This window comes from Kogia breviceps, chromosome X, assembly GCF_026419965.1.
Source record: "Kogia breviceps isolate mKogBre1 chromosome X, mKogBre1 haplotype 1, whole genome shotgun sequence".
Lineage (NCBI taxonomy): Eukaryota > Metazoa > Chordata > Mammalia > Artiodactyla > Physeteridae > Kogia > Kogia breviceps.
The window spans coordinates 120,740,370-120,760,669 of record NC_081330.1 but is presented as its reverse complement, the minus strand read 5'-3'; the positions used below and the strand labels follow the sequence as shown (position 1 = coordinate 120,760,669).

The window sequence follows — 20,300 nt, the reverse complement described above, 5'->3', positions numbered from 1 at the left end:
AAGCGCCTTTCCGAAACCTCCTCCCAGCCCAGAGAGGGAGAGAGATCCCGGGCGCAATTGCTCCCCGGAGCGGCCGAGGGGCGCGCGGGGAGAGGCCTGCGCCGGGGTACTTTCAAACTGAGGCGCGCGCACACCCACCCACCCAGACACACACACGCGCGGGTGTGCGCGCGCGCGAACACACACAACACACACACGCACACGCGCACACACACACACACACACACACACACACACACACATACACACACGCCCATTTATATAGGCGGTGGCGGCGGCAGCGGCCGGGGCGGCGGCGGCGAGCGCAGGAATGATGGAGCTGAGCCAGCCGACCCGGGTTGGAAGCAAGTGAGGAGAGTCAAGGCGCGCCCCGGGATTTCCGTGCCCCACGCTTGTCATCCTCCTCAGGGAACGGTGCACGCGGAGGAAGAGCGGCTGGACTGATTTGCTAGGGGGAGGGCGGGGACGAGGAGGAGGCCAGGTGAGCGAGGAGCCCCCTGCGTATCCGGACTCCCCGAACGCGCCTTTGCCCGACTCCTAACCCCTCTCCACCCAGGTGGGCGCGCCCGTTTCCCCGCTCGCCCGGGGCGCTTTAAGGAGACCAGAAAGTCGCGGCCCGGCTGCGCGGGATGCCTTTCGCGAAGCGGATCGTGGAGCCGCAGTGGCTGTGCCGGCAGCGACGCCCGGCGCCTGACCCGGCGGAGGACGCGAACAGAGGCAGCGCTGAACCGCCGCCGCCGCCGCCCCTGCAGCTGCCCGGCCGACGGGACGAGGCCGTGGCGCCGGGGCCGGAGGATCCTCCCCGCGCGCCCCGCGCGCTGCCCGCGCCGACCGACCAGGCGCTGCCGCCGCACGGAGAGGCGCCCGCGGCGGGCGAGGAGAGCGCGGCAGGGGGCTTGGAGGCGGCGTCAGCGGCCGGCGAGGCGTCCTCGGCGGCGGCCGCGGCCGTGCTGCTCATGCTGGACCTGTGCGCGGTCAGCAACGCGGCGCTGGCCCGCGTCCTCCGGCAGCTCTCGGACGTGGCCCGGCACGCGTGCAGCCTCTTCCAGGAGCTCGAGAGCGACATCCAGCTCACTCACCGTCGCGTCTGGGCGCTGCAGGGCAAGCTCGGCGGCGTGCAGCGCGTGCTCGGCACGCTGGACCCCAAGCAGGAGGCAGTGCGTGAGTACCCGCGCCGTCCGCCCGCCCGCCCGGCGCTCCGCGTCGGCGCCGCGCCCTCGCGCCCTCCGCGGTCGCCGCAATCCCGGCGCCGCGCCCGCTGCAGCTTTGCACCTTACGCTTGCCTCCCCTGAGACCCACCCCGGGCCTCCCGGAGTGCGGGGCAGGGACGCAGACGCGGAGGGGAGAAAGTTAAAGGGGCAGTCTCGGGACTCGAAGGCAGCCGCGGGCTGAGAGGGAGCATTTATGGGGACATAGGAGACAGAGGGGCCTGTCATTCACCTCTGGGGCTCGATTTCTCGGTCCCTCCCCGGCGGGGCGGGAGGTTGGTGCAACTTCTGTGGTTTCCAGCAGCCCATCCCGGAGCCCTGTAGTCCCCCCACCCCCACCCCAGTGCGTGCTTGGACCGCTCGAGGAGCTGTGAGTGTCCTTTTAGGGCTTCTGCAACGCCGTGGCGGTTTTGTCCCTCTTACGGTGACTTCACGGGCTGCACCAAGCCCCGAACTTGTGCCTTGCGTTTGTGTGCGACGTAGCGCGGCGCCATTCGCCTCCCGGAGTGAACTCCGAAGCACTCTGCTCCAGCCTTCTGGCCTGGGAGGGGCGTGGATGGAGGAGTGTCCCGGGCCCTGGGGAGATCGATGAGACCCCTGGGCATCTCTTCTGCCCTGAACAGAACAGGGTTCCTACTAAATGGCTCTCTGTGCCATCTGCCCTCCGAGAATCTCGGAGGGGTTCCGCCCCCCTCCCCTTCCCCCAACGTGGACTGTCGCCCCAATTCACCCGTGTGTACAAGACCCCTGGGCACCTTTGCTGCCCGTTAACTTCACTCTTGCGACATCCCAGGGCTCCCAATAAATGTCATTCTGGCGCTCAGGAGAGTCCCCTGGCGCACGGTTGGCTAAATCGGGAGGCGTTGGAGTCATTTAGGAACAACCGGACGGTGGGCGGGGGCCGTAAGCCAGCACGCCGGTCCTTTGGCGCCTAGTCCAGCGGCTGCGACGCTCGCAGCGAAGGTGATGTCAGCGGCTCTGACTTACATAAGAAGCTTCCCCGGTTGCTGCTGCAGCAGCTGCGCCGGTGGCGGTGGCCGCAGAGCGCGCGGGGCGGGGGCGCCCTCAAGGCATCCTTCCCCGGGGACTTCCGGGCACCTCAGTCCCTCAACCCGGCACAGCCTCCTAACCGACCCCCCCCACCCCCCCCCACCCCGTTCGCGCAGTACCCCTCCCCCCAAAAAAACCCCTCTGAACCCCGCCCGGGAATTCGCTGCTTTTCTGCAATAACAATAATAATAAGCGTAATGAATAAATGATGTGCGCGATCGGTTTTCGCAGCTATAAAGGACCCGGAGTTGGGTTAATGACTGGTTGTTTAAAAGGGCAATTCCGGGGATGAGTTCTGGAAAGAATTAGGACTGCCGTAGGCCAAGTCGTATTTTACTTTTGGGACTTGAAATGAGCGCTTTAATCCTGCCTCCTTTTTACCTCAAACCACACAGCAGGGACCGGCCCTTCACTTTCAACAGCGCTGATATCTGGGGAGTGTGGTCAGGGTGAGTGGTGATTTTACTTCAAAAGAAGTGGAGGGAAGTTTTGCAGACTGTTGAGTGGTGCATACATTTCCCGTGTGTGTGTGTGTGTGTGTGTGTGTGTGTGTGTGTGTGTGTGTGTGTGTGTGTGTGTGTGTGAGAGAGAGACCCACTGCACCTTAAATTAGATTTCTCACAAGTGAAACTCAGCGATGGAGCAGAATGAATTCTCTTCTCCCCTTTTTCTTTAGAGGCAGGAGTGGGTAGTTATGTACCCAGAATTTAATATAATCCTTTTCACTGTTTGGAGTACAAACTAATGGTGAATGGAGAAAAGAGGGGATTTTTGGTGTGTGCATACGATCGATGAACATATACTCTATTTGTGCATATTTATACATGAATAAATAAATGAAGATGGGGCTCATATAAGACAAGGGATAGACTTAAAATCTATTATTTTTACTTCTTTCTAAAACGGTATCTCCATACTTTGTGCACAGACCTCTCTCTTCTCTTGTCCAGATAAATTTAGGATGGTATTGTTCCTGTTTAATGTCATAAAAGGCATTACCTTCGGGAGGAAAAGCACGGTATTATGTGTCTTAATTTGGGCTTCCCAGTGTGCAGAGACGGAGGCGAGGATTTCTGTGAAGGAGTTTATTTGAGAGGGGATCCCAGAAAGCACAGGGAGGGAGTGGGGAAGTGGGCAACTGGGGTTCAATCCAGCACACACCTCAGAAGTGTCCCACTGAGGAGTGGGGAAGCTACGGTATTTCTCCACCAACTTCCGTCCCTCACTGATGGAGAGTACCTGGAGCTTGAACTCCCTGGCTCCCGGGGCCTCTGCCGCAGGTGTGGGCTCAGCAGGCTCCCAGGCCAGGTAGAGAGATGCCAAAAGCCTATGGTGTGTACGGGAATGTCTGCAGGGGTTGCCTGGGGAGGGGAGAGGGGCTGTGTGTGGGTGGAGTACCAGTGGCATCCGCTATCTCACTGCATCTCCCTTTAGCATTGCTCAAGGCCTAGGGGAGTTTCAGAGGGAGAGGGAGCCTGGACGTGACCGAAGTTCTCTTTTCTCTCCCTTTGAATGTGTCTGGGTGCCTCCATACCCCCTGTATAGCCTTCCCACCCGGGTCACCATCCTCCATGCTGCTTCATCCTTGGACAGCTGCTAGAGGGGAAATCAGGAGAGCATGGTGTGATGGAAGCCAGGAGAAGGTGTCTCAGGAATGGAGGAGGAATCATTTTGGTCAAATGCTTCTGAGAGGAAGGTGAGCGCTGAGGCAAGACCATTGAGCTTGGTACGTTGTTAGCAATGAGTGGCCCTGCTAAGTGCTGTTTCAGTGGAGGGGTGGAGAGGAAGGCCACATAAGAAGGGACGAAGAGAGAACACGTATGGTCTCGTCTTTTAATTGTAGCTACTCTCTGGGTAGCTAATACAAATCTCATTGTGGTTTTAATTTGCATTTTGCTGATGGCTTGTGAGGCTGAACACCTCTTCACATATATTTTTGACCCCTTGAATATTCTCTTTGGTGAGTTACCTGTTTGAGGCCTTTACTCACTTTTCAGTAAGGTTCTTTGTATGTTTTTTTCTTGTCTTGTAGGAGTTCTTTATATATCGTGTATATGAGTCATTTGTGAGCTATAGACATTGCAATTACCTTCTCTCTGTTGTGTGCCTTTTCCCTCTCGTAGTGTTACCTCTTGGTGAGCAGAAGTTCTTATTTTTATGTAGTCCAGTTTATGGATCCTTTTCTTTATGGTTAGTGGTCTTCGTGCTCTGTTCTGTTTGCTCTTAAATTCTTCACTGACCCCAAGGTCATGAGGATATTCTTCTATGTTCTAGAAGTTTTTTTTTGTTTGGCCTTTGTCATTTAGATCCATGATTCACATGGAATTCATATTTACAAATAGTATGAGGTAGGGGTCAAGATGCATTCTTTTCCATGTGGATACACAGTTAATCCATTGCCATGTCCTGAAAAGACCATCGTTTCCCCATTTCACTGCAGTAACACGTTTGTCATCTAGCGAGTACATTTATTTTATTTTTAGTTAACATTTATTCAGTTCTGTTCTATGTCAGGCCCTATGCTAAGATTTTATATGAATCATCTTATTTAATCTTCACAGTGACTCGATGAGAGTTATTTTCCGACTTTACTGAGGATTAGCAGCTTGCTCCGGGTAGCAACAGCTAGAAAGTGCTGGAGCCTAGAATTAGGGTCCAGGTCTGAGTGCACAAACTGTATTCCCGAACACTGGTCTTTTCTCCCACACGTTGCTGCACAAATCCAGGGGAATTACAACAGTAAAATCAAGGCCCTTCTCGATACGCTTCTGTCCACCTGACATGTGCCCCCCTTGCCTCCCCCACCTTCCACCCCAGTCCAGTGACACTGAACTCCTGGCTGTTCCCCACCTCGCCAGGCTTTCTCATTCTTCAGGCCAATGTGTATACTACTCTCTTCTTCTGGAACATGTCACTGGCTCATTTCTGCTCTTTCTTTGATAATCAGTGGACACGTCATCTTCTCTGTGAAGTGGAACCTGATTCCTTGCCTGCCACCTCCCGCCTCCGAGTTTTCTAGAACTCTGGGCTAACCTTTGTCTTAGCTTTCTTCCTTCTGGACAGCAGACCGTGTTGGCGCCCTGCTAGATTCCTTCAGCCCTCACCTCTCATTCTGATGGCTCCTTACTGCCAACTCCTGTGACTCTGCCTAGGGCTTTTTTTTTTTTTTTTTTTTTTTCTGACTGATGGACCGCGCTGGGCCTTGCACACAGAGAAAGCCAGAAGTGCCAGCGAATCATTGCCTCTGAAGTAGTACTCAGCCAGTGCTGGACAGGACGTTGGTGGACCAGTGGCCTCACTTCCTTGCCCCTTGGATGAGAGAGCCCTGAGACACGTTCTATACCATCTCTCAAGAGTTCCCCAGGGGACTGAGCTGCAGTTGCCCACAGCGGTGACTTATTTGAAAACGCACTGTGTATTCACTGCCTTCTTTTCTCCGTCTCACTTCTCAGTTACCTATGGGTGCTCCCTGGGGTCGCCTGCCACAAAAACTTCTTGCACTTGAACTTGCACTTGTACTCATCAGGTCTGGGAGAACCCATGTCAAAACAACCTGTGTAATCTTTGAACTGTGAGGACAAAGACCTAGGGCTGGGAGTGTGGTAGAGGTGACGCCTCTCATTCTTTTTCCCTAAACTCCTCCCCCGAGGGTTATTAGATTCGCCACATGGCCAAGCCCTCCAGACGCTCTGTGCTGGGTCTGGAAATAACTTACTACCCTTTAGTGGGCTTACAGTCTAACCTCTCATTGGCGTAGGAGGAGATCGCCAGTGCTTCAGAGGTGAGAAGAGGCTCAAAAGGAGCTCAGGTCCACGGTGACCAAGACACACCCCCTCAGTTCCTCAACGGTTTCCTCGGCCAGGCTTTGAGAGTACTGCTTATCGTCCTGTGGAATGGGCCAGTGACGATGGCCCCGAGAGAGCCACACTCCCTGTGTGAGATGCGTGATTTCAGCCAGAGCAGATCCGGGAACTGCTAAACGCAGAAGTAGACTGGGAAGTTACACGTGGGGTGAATCGGGCATTTGGGGTCGGTATGGCAGTGCGAATTGTGGGTTCAGCCTGCTTTTGGAAGGATGACCCTTTTCCTCCCGATTCTGTTCATTCTACCACTCACAAAAACCCTTTGCAGTCTGGTTCATGTGGGTTTTTTTTTTGGGGGGGCGGGAATGTTTTCGTTATCTGTGGTTAGGTATCTTTTCCTCCTGGCTCTACTCAGTGAGTTTTTCTGAGGCATTATGATATCCGAATAGCGCCATGGAAAGCTGCTTTTAAACCCATCGCGGAGCTACTGAGAAAAAAAGCAACCTCGCAAGGGTTAATAATTCATGGGTGTAATTTCCTCATAGCCAGTAACAGCAGCACATTTCTTTCTAGACTTTTCTTGTTGTACTGGATTGGGTATTCATTTATTTATTTATTTATTTAATATTTATTTATTTAGCTGTGCCGGGTCTTAGTTGCGGCATGTGGGCTATTAGTTGCAACGTGCATGCGGGATCTAGTTCCCTGACCAGGGATCGAACCCGCGCCCCCTGCATGGGGAGCGTGGAGTCTTAACCACTTGGGCCACCAGGGAAGTCTCTGGATTGAGCTCTTAAATGTAAACTACCAAACCACATAGGAAATCCTTGAGGTCCTGTTGGGCTGATGTTGCTAAGATGGTAACAATAAAGATTCCTCTCTTCCTGTTTGTGGAGGCGTTTTCCACACAATGCCATCAGGAAAGTGTGAATTCCACGTAAGCGCTCAGAAACATCTTCAGTCTCAGGGCTTCTGGTCTACAGTGGGCATCACCTTTAAGTTCCAATCACATATGACATCTTTCCTGTTGTCCCATGTTAGCGCAAACGTCTTAAAGATCCATTGACTTCATATAATGCTTTGATTTTTTTTTTTTTTTTTTTGTGGCCGCATCCATATCTTGCGGGATTTTAGTTCCCTGACCAGGGATCGAACCCTCGCCCCCTGTAGTGGAAACGCAGAGTCCTAACCACTGGACTGCCAGGTAATTCCCAATGCTTTGAAATTTTAGAACAAAGACAATTTTAAATACAGTTGGAATTTTGTTTTGATAGTTCAGTTGAATTTCTTTTTACTCTAGTAAAAATCGTGAACCAAAAGATTTTGTGGGACACTCGGTTAAAAACGATCATGAGAAGAGTATCCCAAGACCAAACTCTCAGTCACAAAAATTCCTGCACGTTCTTTTTGCACCAAGAATTCCTCATGGATCACATCTTGATAGTAAGTGAAAACAGAAGATAATGAGGCGAGAATGGTTTCTGAATGTAAGGCTCTCATTCTAAGGTCTAAATTTGTGGAAATAAGGTTTTGGAGAGCACTCTTAACCAGAGCGTAAGCCCACAAAGGGCAGAGACCCTGTCTAGCTCATCTTTGTAAATGACTGAGACAGACGGGGTCAATTTTTCTTTCTGACGCTAATGGCTGTCCCTCAATCTATTACGGAACATGAGAAGGTTTGAGTGTACTGACACAGGAATCTGAGGACCTAGGCATCCGTATGCTGAAAAATTACTTAATTATGAAACGCCCAAGTCCTTCAAAGTGAAATTAACCAAGAACAAAATGAAGTTAACAAGCGTTGGACAGTCTTGTTGGGAAAGACCCTAGCGTCCATCAAATCCAACCTCCCACTCAGGGTGGGACTCTTTTGAAAGATGTCCCCAGTGGAAGCCCATCTAGTTTCTATGCCCTCTGAGTCTCCTAGGAGTGGCCACCCACACCCCAACTTTATTGCTGGATACTTCCCATTCTCAAATAATCCTTATCTACACTGAGACTACATCTGTCTTTTGGCAGTGCCTGCCTTTCAGTCCTAATCTGCCGTCTGGAGCCATATGGAATCTGCTTATAATCTCTTTTCTTGGGACATCTTTAAGTGTCTAGAGGTGACTGTTATTGTCCCTTCTAAGCTTTCTTCATCCCAGGTGAAACAACTTCACTTCCTTCAACCAGGAATCTTAATGCCACATTTCCTATCCCCATTCCTTTCTCCATCTGCAGGCCCCCCTAGGGCTAAGGGGGCCCTTGTTACCTTAACCTTTTGCACGACACCACTGGTGCATGATTGCTCCTATAGCCCAACAAACCCCTTTCCTTGATGGTGGCAGTTCTTTTACATGAGGCTTCCTCTATTCCATTTGTGTTGGTATTTTGAACTTAAATTTCACAGGACTCCCCCATTGTGTCTGTTCAATTGAATCTTGCTTGCTTTGCTCTTTCATTTCCAATCAGTGGTGATGGTTTAAAATCTTGATTCACTGTGTCAGCTACTGCCCACAGCGTTTTGCTCTTCGCAGACATCCTAAACACGATGCTACCCCATCACCCACATCTTTGATAAAATTATTGTTCCGAGGGACTCAAGGCCAGAGCCCACTGGCAGGCGGCGCTAACAACACCCCTCCAAGCTGACGTCTCTTAATCACTGTTCCTTGGGTACCACTGTTGCAGCAGCCCCGAATGCTCCCCCCACCTTCCCATTCAAACCACATTTCTCCACCTTGCCCGCAAGATCTGTCATCATGAGTGATTGTCAAATGGTTTGCTGAAATCATGATACCATATGTCTGTAGCACGCCTTTGATCTCCCAGTGTAATAACCCTACTCAAAAGGGAGATGAGGTTAGTCTGGCTCAAACTGGACTCACAGCCATCAGAGGGGCTATTTAAATTTTCTTGTGTATGATGGATAAAGAGTTTATTTGGGGGAACCTGCTTTGCTGTTAGCCATCGAAGGACTGTAAAGCTGGACGGCAAGGGGACTCTCTGGGTCCTAGAGTCCATTCCTCTGGCTCCAAAGTGCCTGGTTTGTCCAAGGCAGAGGATCCAAGTGCTGCTTCCCGCCTTTCTTTGAGAAAGGTTTGGAATTCACAGCCTTCGGAGTTTGCTTCGGCTCAGTCTGAGCAAGGCTGTCCGGTATCTGGTTTATCTAATTGTCGAGAGGAAGCTAGTACGTGCTTAAGAGTATGGATGCTGAAGTTAGACCACGTGCTTCCAGTCCTGCGTCGTTGGTCTTCTTCTGTTACGGCATGGAGATAAAAGCAGTACCTGCTACATCAGCTTGTTGACAGGGCCAAAGGAGTCAGGTGTTCTGGCACTTAGAGCTGTGCCTGGCACACTGGCCAGCCCCTGGTAATTATTGGCTGTTACTTTATTGGTACTATAATTGGATCATGCAGAGTGGGAGGCCTGTGTTAAATCTTTCCAAGCAGGTGTAAAAACCTGTGCCTGAATCTGGGAAATGCTGGGTCAGGCGGAGGGAGACAGCTGACCAGGAGGTGCTCCGTCCCTCTGTGTGGTCAGACGGCTATTAAGATCTCTGTGTTCTTGGTGGCCTCTTTTTGTTATGCAGAGAGGTATCAAAATAAAATGACCGATGATCTTAGCATCCAGAGTCGTTCATTGACTGTATTCCAGGCACTCGTCTAGGCCCTTGAGTTTCACCAGTGAACAAAAAGTTCCAAACAGTTGACAGAGGAGAGAGAGAGAAACCATAAACAACAAACCTAGTATTACTTTTAAGGAGATTACAAAGCACGGTAGCAGGTGTTAAGTGTTATGGGCGAAAAGCGACCAGCCCAGGATGAGGGCCGGGCTGAGGCTGCGGTTTTCAGTGGGGCGGCCAGGTGAGCCTCATTGACGAAACGGCATTGGAGTGAAGATTGGGAAAAGGTGAGGGAGTTAATAAGGTAGTGAGCTGGAGGCCGTGTTTCAGCAGAGGAAACCAGAGGTCCCGCAACGGCCCTGAGGTGAGAGCATGCCTGGTGTGCTGGAGGGCTGGTAAGGAGGCCAGTGTGGTGGATTTGGGGCATGCAGGGAGGACAGTGGGAGGAGAGGAGGCCGGGGAGGGGGGCTGGAAGGCGGCTCGGCGGTGTAGAGTGTCGTAGGCCATTGTGAGTGAGCCCTCTGCCCTTTGCTCCGAGTGAAGCGGGGACTCACTGGACGCTAGCCATAACATGATTGACTTAGAGTTTAAAAGGCTCACTTTGGGGCTTCCCTGGTGGCGCAGTGGTTGCAAGTCCGCCTGCCGATGCGGGGGACGCGGGTTCGTGCCCCGGTCCGGGAGGATTCCACATTCCGCGGAGCGGCCGGGCCCGTGAGCCATGGCCGCGGAGCCTGCGCGTCCGGAGCCTGTGCCCCGCAGCGGGAGAGGCCGCAGCGGTGAGAGGCCCGCTTGCCGCAAAACAAACAAGAAAATAAAAGGATCACTTTGGCTACTGGGTCAAGAAGAGACTGTGGGAGAGGCAGGGGTAGAAGCAGACAGACCAAGCGGGAGGCTGTCCTGGTGAGAGACAGTGGTAGTTTGGTGGAAATAACGAGAAGCGGTTGGATCGAGCTTAGAGCTGTTGGCATATTTTGTTTCGTGTTCAGGGCTGGGCACCTCGGCCCACACAGAAGGGCATAAAATTGAAAAGGAAAGGACCCCCCCCCCCTCCACACACACACACGCCTTACTGCGCCGGACTTGCTCCAAGGGAAGCCATTGTTATAACGTGTCACGCTCCTGCTCGGAGGAGAGCGAAAGCAAATTCTCCCACGTGTCTAATGCGTTTTGCAAAGCCACTTCTGAATGTCGAGGCAGGCACTTCTCTTAGAGTCTTGTTGATGAATCTTATTTTGCTGTCTTGGAACAACTGAAAAGGTGTCCTATCGAATAGTCTTTTTACAACAGAAACTCACACACCATTGTAAAGCAATTATACTCCAATAAAGATGTTAAAAAAAAAAAAGTTAATGTATAATTGGCAGTGAAATCTACAGCTCTCGTGTAGTTTGGTGAGTTTTAACAACTGTACTCACCTGAGCACCCCGCCCTCGTATTAAGATGGAGACTCTTCCCTCTCTTTAGCTACAGAGGGCTCTTCTGAGGTTCGAAAACAGTATTTGAACTCTGGTGCCCGCACACCAGCCCCTGTCAGGCCTGTTGTATGAATATGGGCATGGAAGATAAGAATTCCTCAGAAACTTCTGGACCATCCAGTAGCATCAGACTAAGAACTAGCGATTCCATGTTTCAGATTTGCAAGGGAGCAAACTTCCAGTTACAACGTAAAAAAGTCCTGGGGATGTAATGCACAGCATGGTAAGTATAGTCAATAATAACGTATATTTGAAAGTTGCTAAGAGGGTAGACTTTCAGAGTTCTTATCACAAGGAAAAAAACTGTAACCGTGTAAGATGGTGGATGTTAACTAGGCTTCTTGTAGCACTCATTTCACACTATATACCAACACTGAACCATTATGATTTACACCTGAAACTAATATAATGTATGGCAGTTGTATCCCAATGTAAAAAAAGACTGAAAGAAAAAAAAAAAAGATTTCTAACACAAATTGGGACCGTGGAGTTTCCTCGCTTTGGTCTGACGGTGCTGACTGTTTGTGACATCTTGGTGCCGAGCTCTAGGGAGGGCACCGCTTGACCCAAGGATAAGAATCTGGCCTCAGACGCCCCAGGGGTAACTTAGAAGTAGGAGTTTTTCTAAGATAAAGCTAAAAATAACATTTAAAAAGAGATGGGAAAAAAAAAAAAGAACTTTTTACTCTTAAGCACATTTTTAAGTAGCAGGGAATGCTAATTTGTAACTGTTATCAGCTGATGCTTGAAGCCTGGCTGGAGGATGAAGCGAGTTGTTTAAAAAGTGATTTCTAATTATTCTGTCTAAGTGCATTTAGATTTGTGGAATAAGAAGCCCTACTCTGGAGTTCAGCTACTCTTGATTTTTTACTACTAGACAGCTGAGGGAGGAAAGAGCTATAGGAGCTATGAGGAAGGATGACAGCCTGCGAGACAACGTTCGTTAGAATATATCAGTATTTATGTTTCTCTCCAGAGTGCATCTGGACTCTGTTCCTCGAGCCTGATTTATATATATATATTTTTAACACCTTTATTGGAGTATAATTGCTTTACAGTGGTGTGTCAGTTTCTGCTGTATAACACAGTGAATCAGCCACACACATACACATATCCCCATATCCCCTCCCTCTTGCGTCTCCCTCCCACCCTCCCTATCCTACCCCTCTAGGTGGTCACAGAGCACCGAGCTGGTCTCCCTGTGCTATGCGGCTGCTCCCCACTATGGATTTATATTTTAATAATACGAGTAAAGCTGTATTTTCCATGTGAATTTCACATCAAAGTTCTGCCGCCTCAGCCAGCTGCCCCCCCCCCCCCCGGAAGTGCTCCCATTTACAAGATGGCACATGTTTCTTGAGACTTTGATTCTAGGGATGAACTTTGGGGGCGGGGAGAGCGCAGCATGAATAAATACCACAGAAATCCTTTTCCATGTGAGAGTCATGGGGCTTTCTGCTTCATAAATAGGAGAGAAGGATGCTTCAAAGTTTGGGGCAGTGTTGGGGGAAAGTGGGCAAAGCAAGAAGAGACGCCGGGAAGGATGTCGTGGAAGGTTTTCGGAGAGTTTCACTTGGGTTAAATGCCTTCAGTGTGAGAGAAGAGATTTTGGAACCTTGCTCAGGTATCAGATGTCACTAGTGCTCATCTGGCAAAGTTTGAGCTTTCGCTAATTAAAACTAATCCAGTTGCACGAAGGAAAATATACTGCATAAGGTTGCTGCTTGTGTGGCTTTATTTTAACCCCTTCCCTGTAGCCTAAGACCGGCCAATCTCAGGCTGGTGTTAGGGCGGGAGGTGATAGTGAGAAATGAGATTCACTTACTCACTCATTTGAGTAAAGACAGTGAGTGGTGTAGCCTATTAAGAGTATTGGCTGGTCAAGGTTAATTTGAAGCCCTTTTGGGTTTTCTTGATTGATTTGCTAATTCAGTTTTTAACAGCGGTTGAGCGAGAAGGAAAATTTAAAAAAAAAAAAAAAAAAAAAAAAACCACCAAAAAACCCCAACCAAAGAGACACCCTCCTTTACTTCTCAGGTTGGACTTTGTTTCCAAGTTGCTCTATACGCTTTTCTGTGGCCTATTCACCTTGGTTGGATCAAGCCCTCTTTAGGAAGCTTGGGTTCAAGCTTGGGTTCAAGGTTTGTACCCTGAGGGTCTGGGATTTTTTGTCATGATCGCAGGCTGTCTTCCTAATCGCAGCTGCCTTTCTAGTGAAAGGCCTTTGATTCTCTCAGTTCTGATACTTGCCAGCTATGCAACCTTCGACAAATTTGTAGTCTTTTTGTCTTAGTTTGCTCATCTGTGAAATGGGGATAGTGTTAGGACTCACCACAGAGAATGGTTGTGAGGACTGAGCGAATCAATCCGTAGACAGCTCCAGCAGTGTGTGACATATACACAGAATACATAGTAAGTGCTAGTGAATGCCTGCATGCCATCCATGCTACTATTTTTGTTGTTGTTTTATCATTATTATTATCAGGGGGCTTGGGTAAAGGAAAGAGATGTGAAAATAGATAGAACCCAGCCTCTGTCGCTCCTCAAGCGGCATAAATATTCTGGCTGGCTGGATGCAAGGTGCAAATGAGCGCAGAAGAATCTCAGCCCGCTTTCTGGCTTGGCTAGCCTAACTCATGTCAGGGGATCCTGCAAGAACAATTTAGCATCGGCTGTCATTCCACCTTCATTGTTTTGGGGGATGTGGACTTCTGCTGCTGGCGGGGGAGGCGTGGCTGAGGACGTGTCCTATTGTGGAAGTGGTGCTGGGTGCATACACCCGTGCCCTCACTTTCTGGGGCTATCTGTATCGTGTCCGGTAATGACTTGCCCAGGGCTTTGTCTTCTGCGCCTTGCAGTCAGACACCAGGCATGGAACAGCTAGCAGAAGAAAGGAGATGATGGATTTGGGCAGACCATGACAGAGGATACCTAAGGTGTTTACCAACTCTTTCCCTTTTCCCCCCGGGCAACACAGCTAGACTACATTTCCCAGCCTCCCTTGCAGTTAGGTGGGACCATGTAACTGAGTTCTGTCCAATGGAATGTGAGAGGAATAATTGCTCTCCTCTGGGATGGGCATATAAAAGCTCCTACTTGATCCTCTGCAGTTTATTTCCTCCCCACTGTGCTGGTTGCATGCAGAGGATCCATGGGAGGACTCCAAGGCCCTAAAGGATGGTAGAGCCACCAGACAGAAGGAGCCTGGGTCCCAGAATCACCACATAAAAGGCTGTCTGCCACCACCTGATTGGCTTTCATATAAGGGAGAAGTAAACTTTTCTCGTGAGATTTACGGGATATTTGTTAAAGCAGTTAGCTGATCCTGACTGATGTAGAGATACAGCACAGGGAGAAAAAACGACTGGTTTTCCTGAAAATGAATAGATGACGAAAGTACTCCAAAATACTTTCACGGAATAAAAGGGGCTCTAAATGTAGAGGTTTTTTTTTTCTTTCCCTGAGAGACATAAAGAGTTTCTGTGTGTGCCCAGAGCAGTGTAACAGCTTTCCTCAAGGAAGCAAATGGAAATAAAGACTTGTTAACAGTTCTAGTTTCTAGAGAAATGTTGCTACCTGGAAGCAAAAGAATTCATTCATATTCTTTCTCTTTCTCTCCCACCATATAAAAATGATATACATATATTTGTAAAACTTTTAAGAGCTAATTATAACACAAAGCAATGTGTACAAGTTATAAATGTACAGCTCAATGTATCTTTACGCATTGAACATACCTCTTTCACCAGCACCTGGCATAAGACGGCATTCACACAACCCTCTGGCAATCCTGACAGTTCCTTTCCAAGCATGCCCCCCGCTCCCCACCCAGTTGGCCATTATCCTGACTTCTAACAGTCTGTTTTGGTCTGTTGTGTCATCATCCAGTATGTGCTTTTTTATATATGGATTTTTTTGTCTGCTTAAAATTATATTTGTGTGACCCATCTGTGTTGTATGTAAGTGTAGTTCATTCATTTTCATTGCTGTATAGTGTTCCTTTGTATGACTATACCGTGATTTATTTGTCCCTTCTGTTGTTGATGGGCATTTGGATAGTTTCCTGTTTGGGTTATTCTGAATAATGCTGCTATGAACATTCTAGTTCCTATCTTTTGGTGAACGTACCTACACTTTTCTTTTGAGTGAAAACTCCCTGCCTTGTAGTTTTACAAAACTCTCTTAGTAAGATGTTTCAAGGCTCTGACAGTGACTGTTCTTATTCCTTGCCGTCTCTTGGCTTCTAGGCTAAGCAAAAGTTTCGTTCTACTTTTCTGGAATGTAAAGATTATGCCTGATCTGTAATGGCAAAGTTTGGGTGTCTAAAATGAAGGAAATGTGATTTACTTCAAAGGACCTTTTTTCCGCCTCTTTTTATATTAAAGCATAGCCATGGAGCCTTTTGATTCTCAGACCAGGGCTTTTCACAAAGCTATGTTTCAGATCACTTGGAAACTCCTTGTAATCAGAGTTTGACGTTGGAATTTTTACTGGTGCTGCTTCAGCTCTTCCTCTGTGAGAAGGAGAATCCTTTGGGATTTTCAGATTGCTTCCTTCCACTTTCAGGGCCTTGGATATCTGATCCACAAAGTAGCAACCCAGGCTAGACAGAACTTTGTGGATTCTGAGGGTTGAAAAGGCCTCAAGCAAGTTCTAAAAAGCCGCCCACCGGACTTTCTTTCAAACCTCCGATACAGGCTCAGCTTCCCAGACTCCATTGCTGAGGCTAGAAGTCCTGGACTCAATGAGTAGCGTAACCCCCCTAACCCCACCCCAGCGCCCCAGGCTTCCTCACTCTTTGGTTTGAAATGACCAAGACTGGAGAATTGAGGCCTGACTGTTTTGAGTCTGAGCCTTCTCCTTCAAGCCTCCTGGGAATATCCGAAACATCTTGGGGGCTCCAGCAGCCCTACGTCCGCCTGGTGTTTTGATGGAACGTTTGGTTCCTTTGGGTGTGAAGGTGTGTGACGCCTTTACAGTTAAGCCTGAAAAATGGCTGTGAAAAGGCCCCGGGGAACCCTGCTGCCGAGTGACACACAGCCGGGCCTTTGAAAGGGGGGGTTTTTTTGGATAAATTTGAACACGGTTTTCAACTTGACTGTACTTTGCTATATTCCTTTTCCCAGCTAGAGGATAAGTGAGGTGATTTTTTTCCATGAGGGAACTGCTTTGGACCATTAACCCAGATGTTCTTCAAATGCAGAGGAGACTGTAACTGACTTTTGGCTTTTAAAAACTGGAGGCCTGGTAAGGCGGCTCTGTGAGGTCAGAAGTTGGAGCTGGTGCCAGGATATGCTCTTCTCTTCGAACCAGGTGTGAAATGCAAAAGAGCTTTATGCAGAATAAGAGGCCTTTAAAAATCCAAATTTACTCTGAGGACCTGGGTAACTCTTGCTTAAATCCACTGCTTGTCTCGAGTTGCCCTTCTCTTTTGGGGGGCACAGCCGAGACCAGGGCCTACAATTTCTTCTTCACCCCTGAAATTTTTTTTTCTGTGGCCAGCCCTGCCCCTAGTTTTTAGAAAATGGCTGAACTTTTGTCTGAGCTGACTGTCATCAAGGAGATTCTTCTGGACGTGTTCAGGCAGACATCAAGCACACTCACGTTTCCTTAACGTGTTGTGTGACTGCTTTCTGCTAGTACATGTTATTCATGTTATTTCACAAACCCCTCAAAATGCTGTGATGGAAATGGGATTTTTTTTTGTAGATGAGGAAACGGAGGCTCTCCTGGTGGCTCTAAGAGCACACTGCTTATAAGGGCCTCACGGGCTTCCCTGGTGGCGCAGCGGTTGAGAGTCCGCCTGCCGATGCAGGGGACGCAGGTTCGTGCCCCGGTCCGGGAGGATCCCACGTGCCGCGGAGCGGCTGGGCCCGTGAGCCGTGGCCGCTGAGCCTGCGCGTCCGGAGCCTGTGCTCCGCAACGGGAGAGGCCACAACAGTGAGAGGCCCACGTACCGCAAAAAGAAAGAAAGAAAGAAAAAAAAAAAAAGGGCCTCAGCCAGGATCCAGACATAGCTGTCTGTCTTCAGCTTTGGTCCTCTGTTTACCCTGCCCAGCTCCTTATCGCCACTGAGATAGCCTTCTGTCTCCAGTTCATGATGGGGAAGCAGAGGCATAAAAAAACAAAAGACATACAGACGATGTCCAGGTGGGACCTTGGATGCTCAGAAGGTCTGGGATTGGGATGGACGTCTGGACAGAAAGGTTCACGAATCAAGGAGTACCAGCCATGCATCTGACGGCAGGCATATGGCTTTGTTGGATGTTAACACATGTGATGGGGCCAGGCAGTGGCTACGTGTCTGGCTGTAACTAATTCGTTGTTTGATGATAACTTAGTAGATTGGGTAAAATCAGGTATTGGCTGTAGCAGGAGTCATCTTCTGTATCAAGGCCTTTACTGCCTAGACCCAGAAGATTCACCTCCTGGATACACAGGATTCTTTGCTAGCTCAGTGGTTGCCTATTTGTATTCTATAGGGTTGCTTGAAGGCAGGAGTAAATTAACTGTGAGTGACCTCAATTCAGATAACTAATCAAGCCAAAATAAAATAAATTGCCATTTTTTTCATTTATTCACGTAGGCCAAAATGGAATACTGATACTGGTCAGGTTTGGGGTGGGAATGAGGATACTTTCAGACTTTGCTGATGGAAGTGTGAATTGGTAGAATTTCCAGACACTGCTGACGGAAGTGTGGAATTGGTGTACATTTTCTAGTAAGCAGTTGGCCTTTATGAAATTAATATACAAAAAAGCTGTATGCCAGAGATGTCACTTCAGAATTCAACCTGAGAAAATAAGTATAGAAGTAAAAGAATGTATAGATGCCTCAGTGCTGCTTATAATTAAGAATTATTGGAAATACATTAAATGATTAGCAATAGAAAATTGATCGAACAAACAGCATTACTCTACATTAGTACGGCAGACAACATTACTACATGCTGGAATGGTGAAATAGTCTACTGCCATTAAAATGATACAAATAGATATTTATTAACTCCAAATTGTGTTTATGTTATATTCCAAAGTTAAAAATCTCTTACTACTAAATAGTATGCAGATTATTGCATGTTTATTAAGAAGATGTAAGAATATAGGGGAAAAATGTCTGGAAGGATATATACCAAATCAGTACTTTTAAAACATGTTTTGGGCTTCCCTGGTGGCGCAGTGGTTGAGAGTCCGCCAGCCGATGCAGGAGACACGGGTTCGTGCCCTGGTCCGGGAAGATCCCACATGCCGCGGAGCGGCTGGGCCCGTGAGCCATGGCCGCTGAGCCTGCGCGTCCGCAGCCTGTGCTCCGCAATGGGAGAGGCCAAAACAGTGAGAGGCCCACATACCGCAAAACAAACAAACAAACAAACAAAACAAAACAAAACAAAAAAACATGTTTTGATCATGATCCACAGTGAGAAATATGTTTTACATTTGGGATCCAGTAGATGCCCGTAGCTGAGACAATAGTTTTAGCAACAATACTACTTTTCTCTATGTAATGCGTTCTGATGTATTTACTTTTTCCTTTCTTTACTATATTATTCTATCCTTCCCTCCTGTATTCGACTGTATTCCAATTCTCTTCCTCGTCTCCTTTTTTTTCTGTTTCATTTTTTAAGATGCTGGTCATGACCCACTACGTTGATTTCATGATTTCCTGATGGGCCACAAGCCATAGTTTGAAAAACACTGCTCTGGAATGTTAACAGTGGTGATCTCTGGCAGGCGGGATTATGCTAGCTAACTTTTTTTTCTTTTTGAGAAGGGAGGTCCCTTTTGCTTTTCCATGTGGCTTATGTACTACAAAGGTCAATGAAAATTTTAAATTGACAACGATTCCATTGAAAAACAAATTGATACCCTGCAACTTTTAAGGAATGTATTGATTGTATAAAATAAGATGCGTACTGTACACCACAATTACTGGGCATGCAGAGTGTCCTGGGGACCTTCAAGAACTTTATGGCAGGACAAATATATCCATTGAGGCACAGAGTTTAAATAATAGATGAAGAAGACAATGAAACGTGGCCTTGTCTCTTCAAACTCAGCAGGTCACCAGGCGTCCCTGCTTAGCGTTTTACCGCAGAGACGCTGCATCAGTTCTCCGGGATTTATCTCTGTTTCTGTTCCAGATTGCACTCGGTTATGCTCATTCCCCACCTGAAAAGAAGTAGATATTAAATTCATCAGACTACTCTCTGGCCAGATTATCTTGGCTTCCAGCACTGTCAAACTTAGCCTCCTTTAAAGCTAAAGATGCTTTTAAATAGAAAGTAGTCATTAAGAACTTAGAGCAGGAAGCAGAAGCTTTAAAGGAGGACAGGAAGAATCCCTGGGCCGAGTCAGTGCACTTCCCTGTGGGCTTCCTGCTCTCAACACACAGCTGGAAATCTGCAGACCCACCTGCACCATGGCCACCCAACCAAAGTGGGTAGCATACGAAGTGAGCTTTCTCCGGGAAAACAGTGGACAAGTGAGGCAGAGATTTCTGCAGAAGGTTCCGTTTATGTAGGGCACAAGTAAATCTTTGGGCATGTGTGCCAACAAGTGGGGGAGGCTGAGCAGTACGGTTGGGGCTGGGGAGAGGCTGGCTGACATTTTCAGAGCTGGGGCATGAGAGATGCTTCCTGCCCTTGAAAGGAATTAATGATAGGAAATCTGAGAAAGTAACTGGGGTTGCTTTCCAAGAGGTACTCATTTAGTTACTGCTGTTTCATACCGTGCCGAGAGTAATCTGACAATGCTCAAAAGGTTATTTGGAGCCCTGGACTTCCACTAAGGGAGAAGGCTATCATTCATTCTGTCTCTGAAAGATGGTGAATGACATGTCAACGTTATTCAGGTACTCATTTATTTATTCCTTTATTATCCGATGAATTATCCAATCATGTAGTCATTTGTTCAATGATTCTTTCTTCCATCCAGCCAGCCATACATCCACCCATCTACCAATCCATTTATCTAAGCATCCGCTTACATGGCCAGATGCTTTGTACTGTGGGGCAGGCGGCAGGCATGGGGTTAGGGAAGGAACTGTAAAAGGGGGAAGAGCGGTCTGTGTAGTTGAGTTGCTCCCAGTCTGGCAGAGCAGACAGACAAGTAAACAACCAATTACCACAGAGTGTGGGCGGTGCTACCAGAGGGGCCAA

The 20,300-nt window shown here is 48.5% G+C and overlaps 1 protein-coding gene across 3 annotated transcripts in view; it reads left to right on the top strand.

Annotated features, from left to right (window-relative positions):
* The first annotated feature begins 541 nt into the window (after nucleotides 1-541).
* The window catches only part of NHS (NHS actin remodeling regulator), a 343,065-nt gene continuing 323,306 nt past the window's right edge, over nucleotides 542-20,300 (top strand). For all 3 annotated transcript variants that reach the window (XM_067022942.1, XM_067022943.1, XM_059050772.2), the window contains exon 1: nucleotides 542-1,161. In XM_067022942.1, coding sequence (XP_066879043.1) covers nucleotides 630-1,161 — 532 coding nt within the window. In that variant the 5' untranslated portion in view covers nucleotides 542-629. The remainder of the gene's footprint in view (nucleotides 1,162-20,300) is intronic.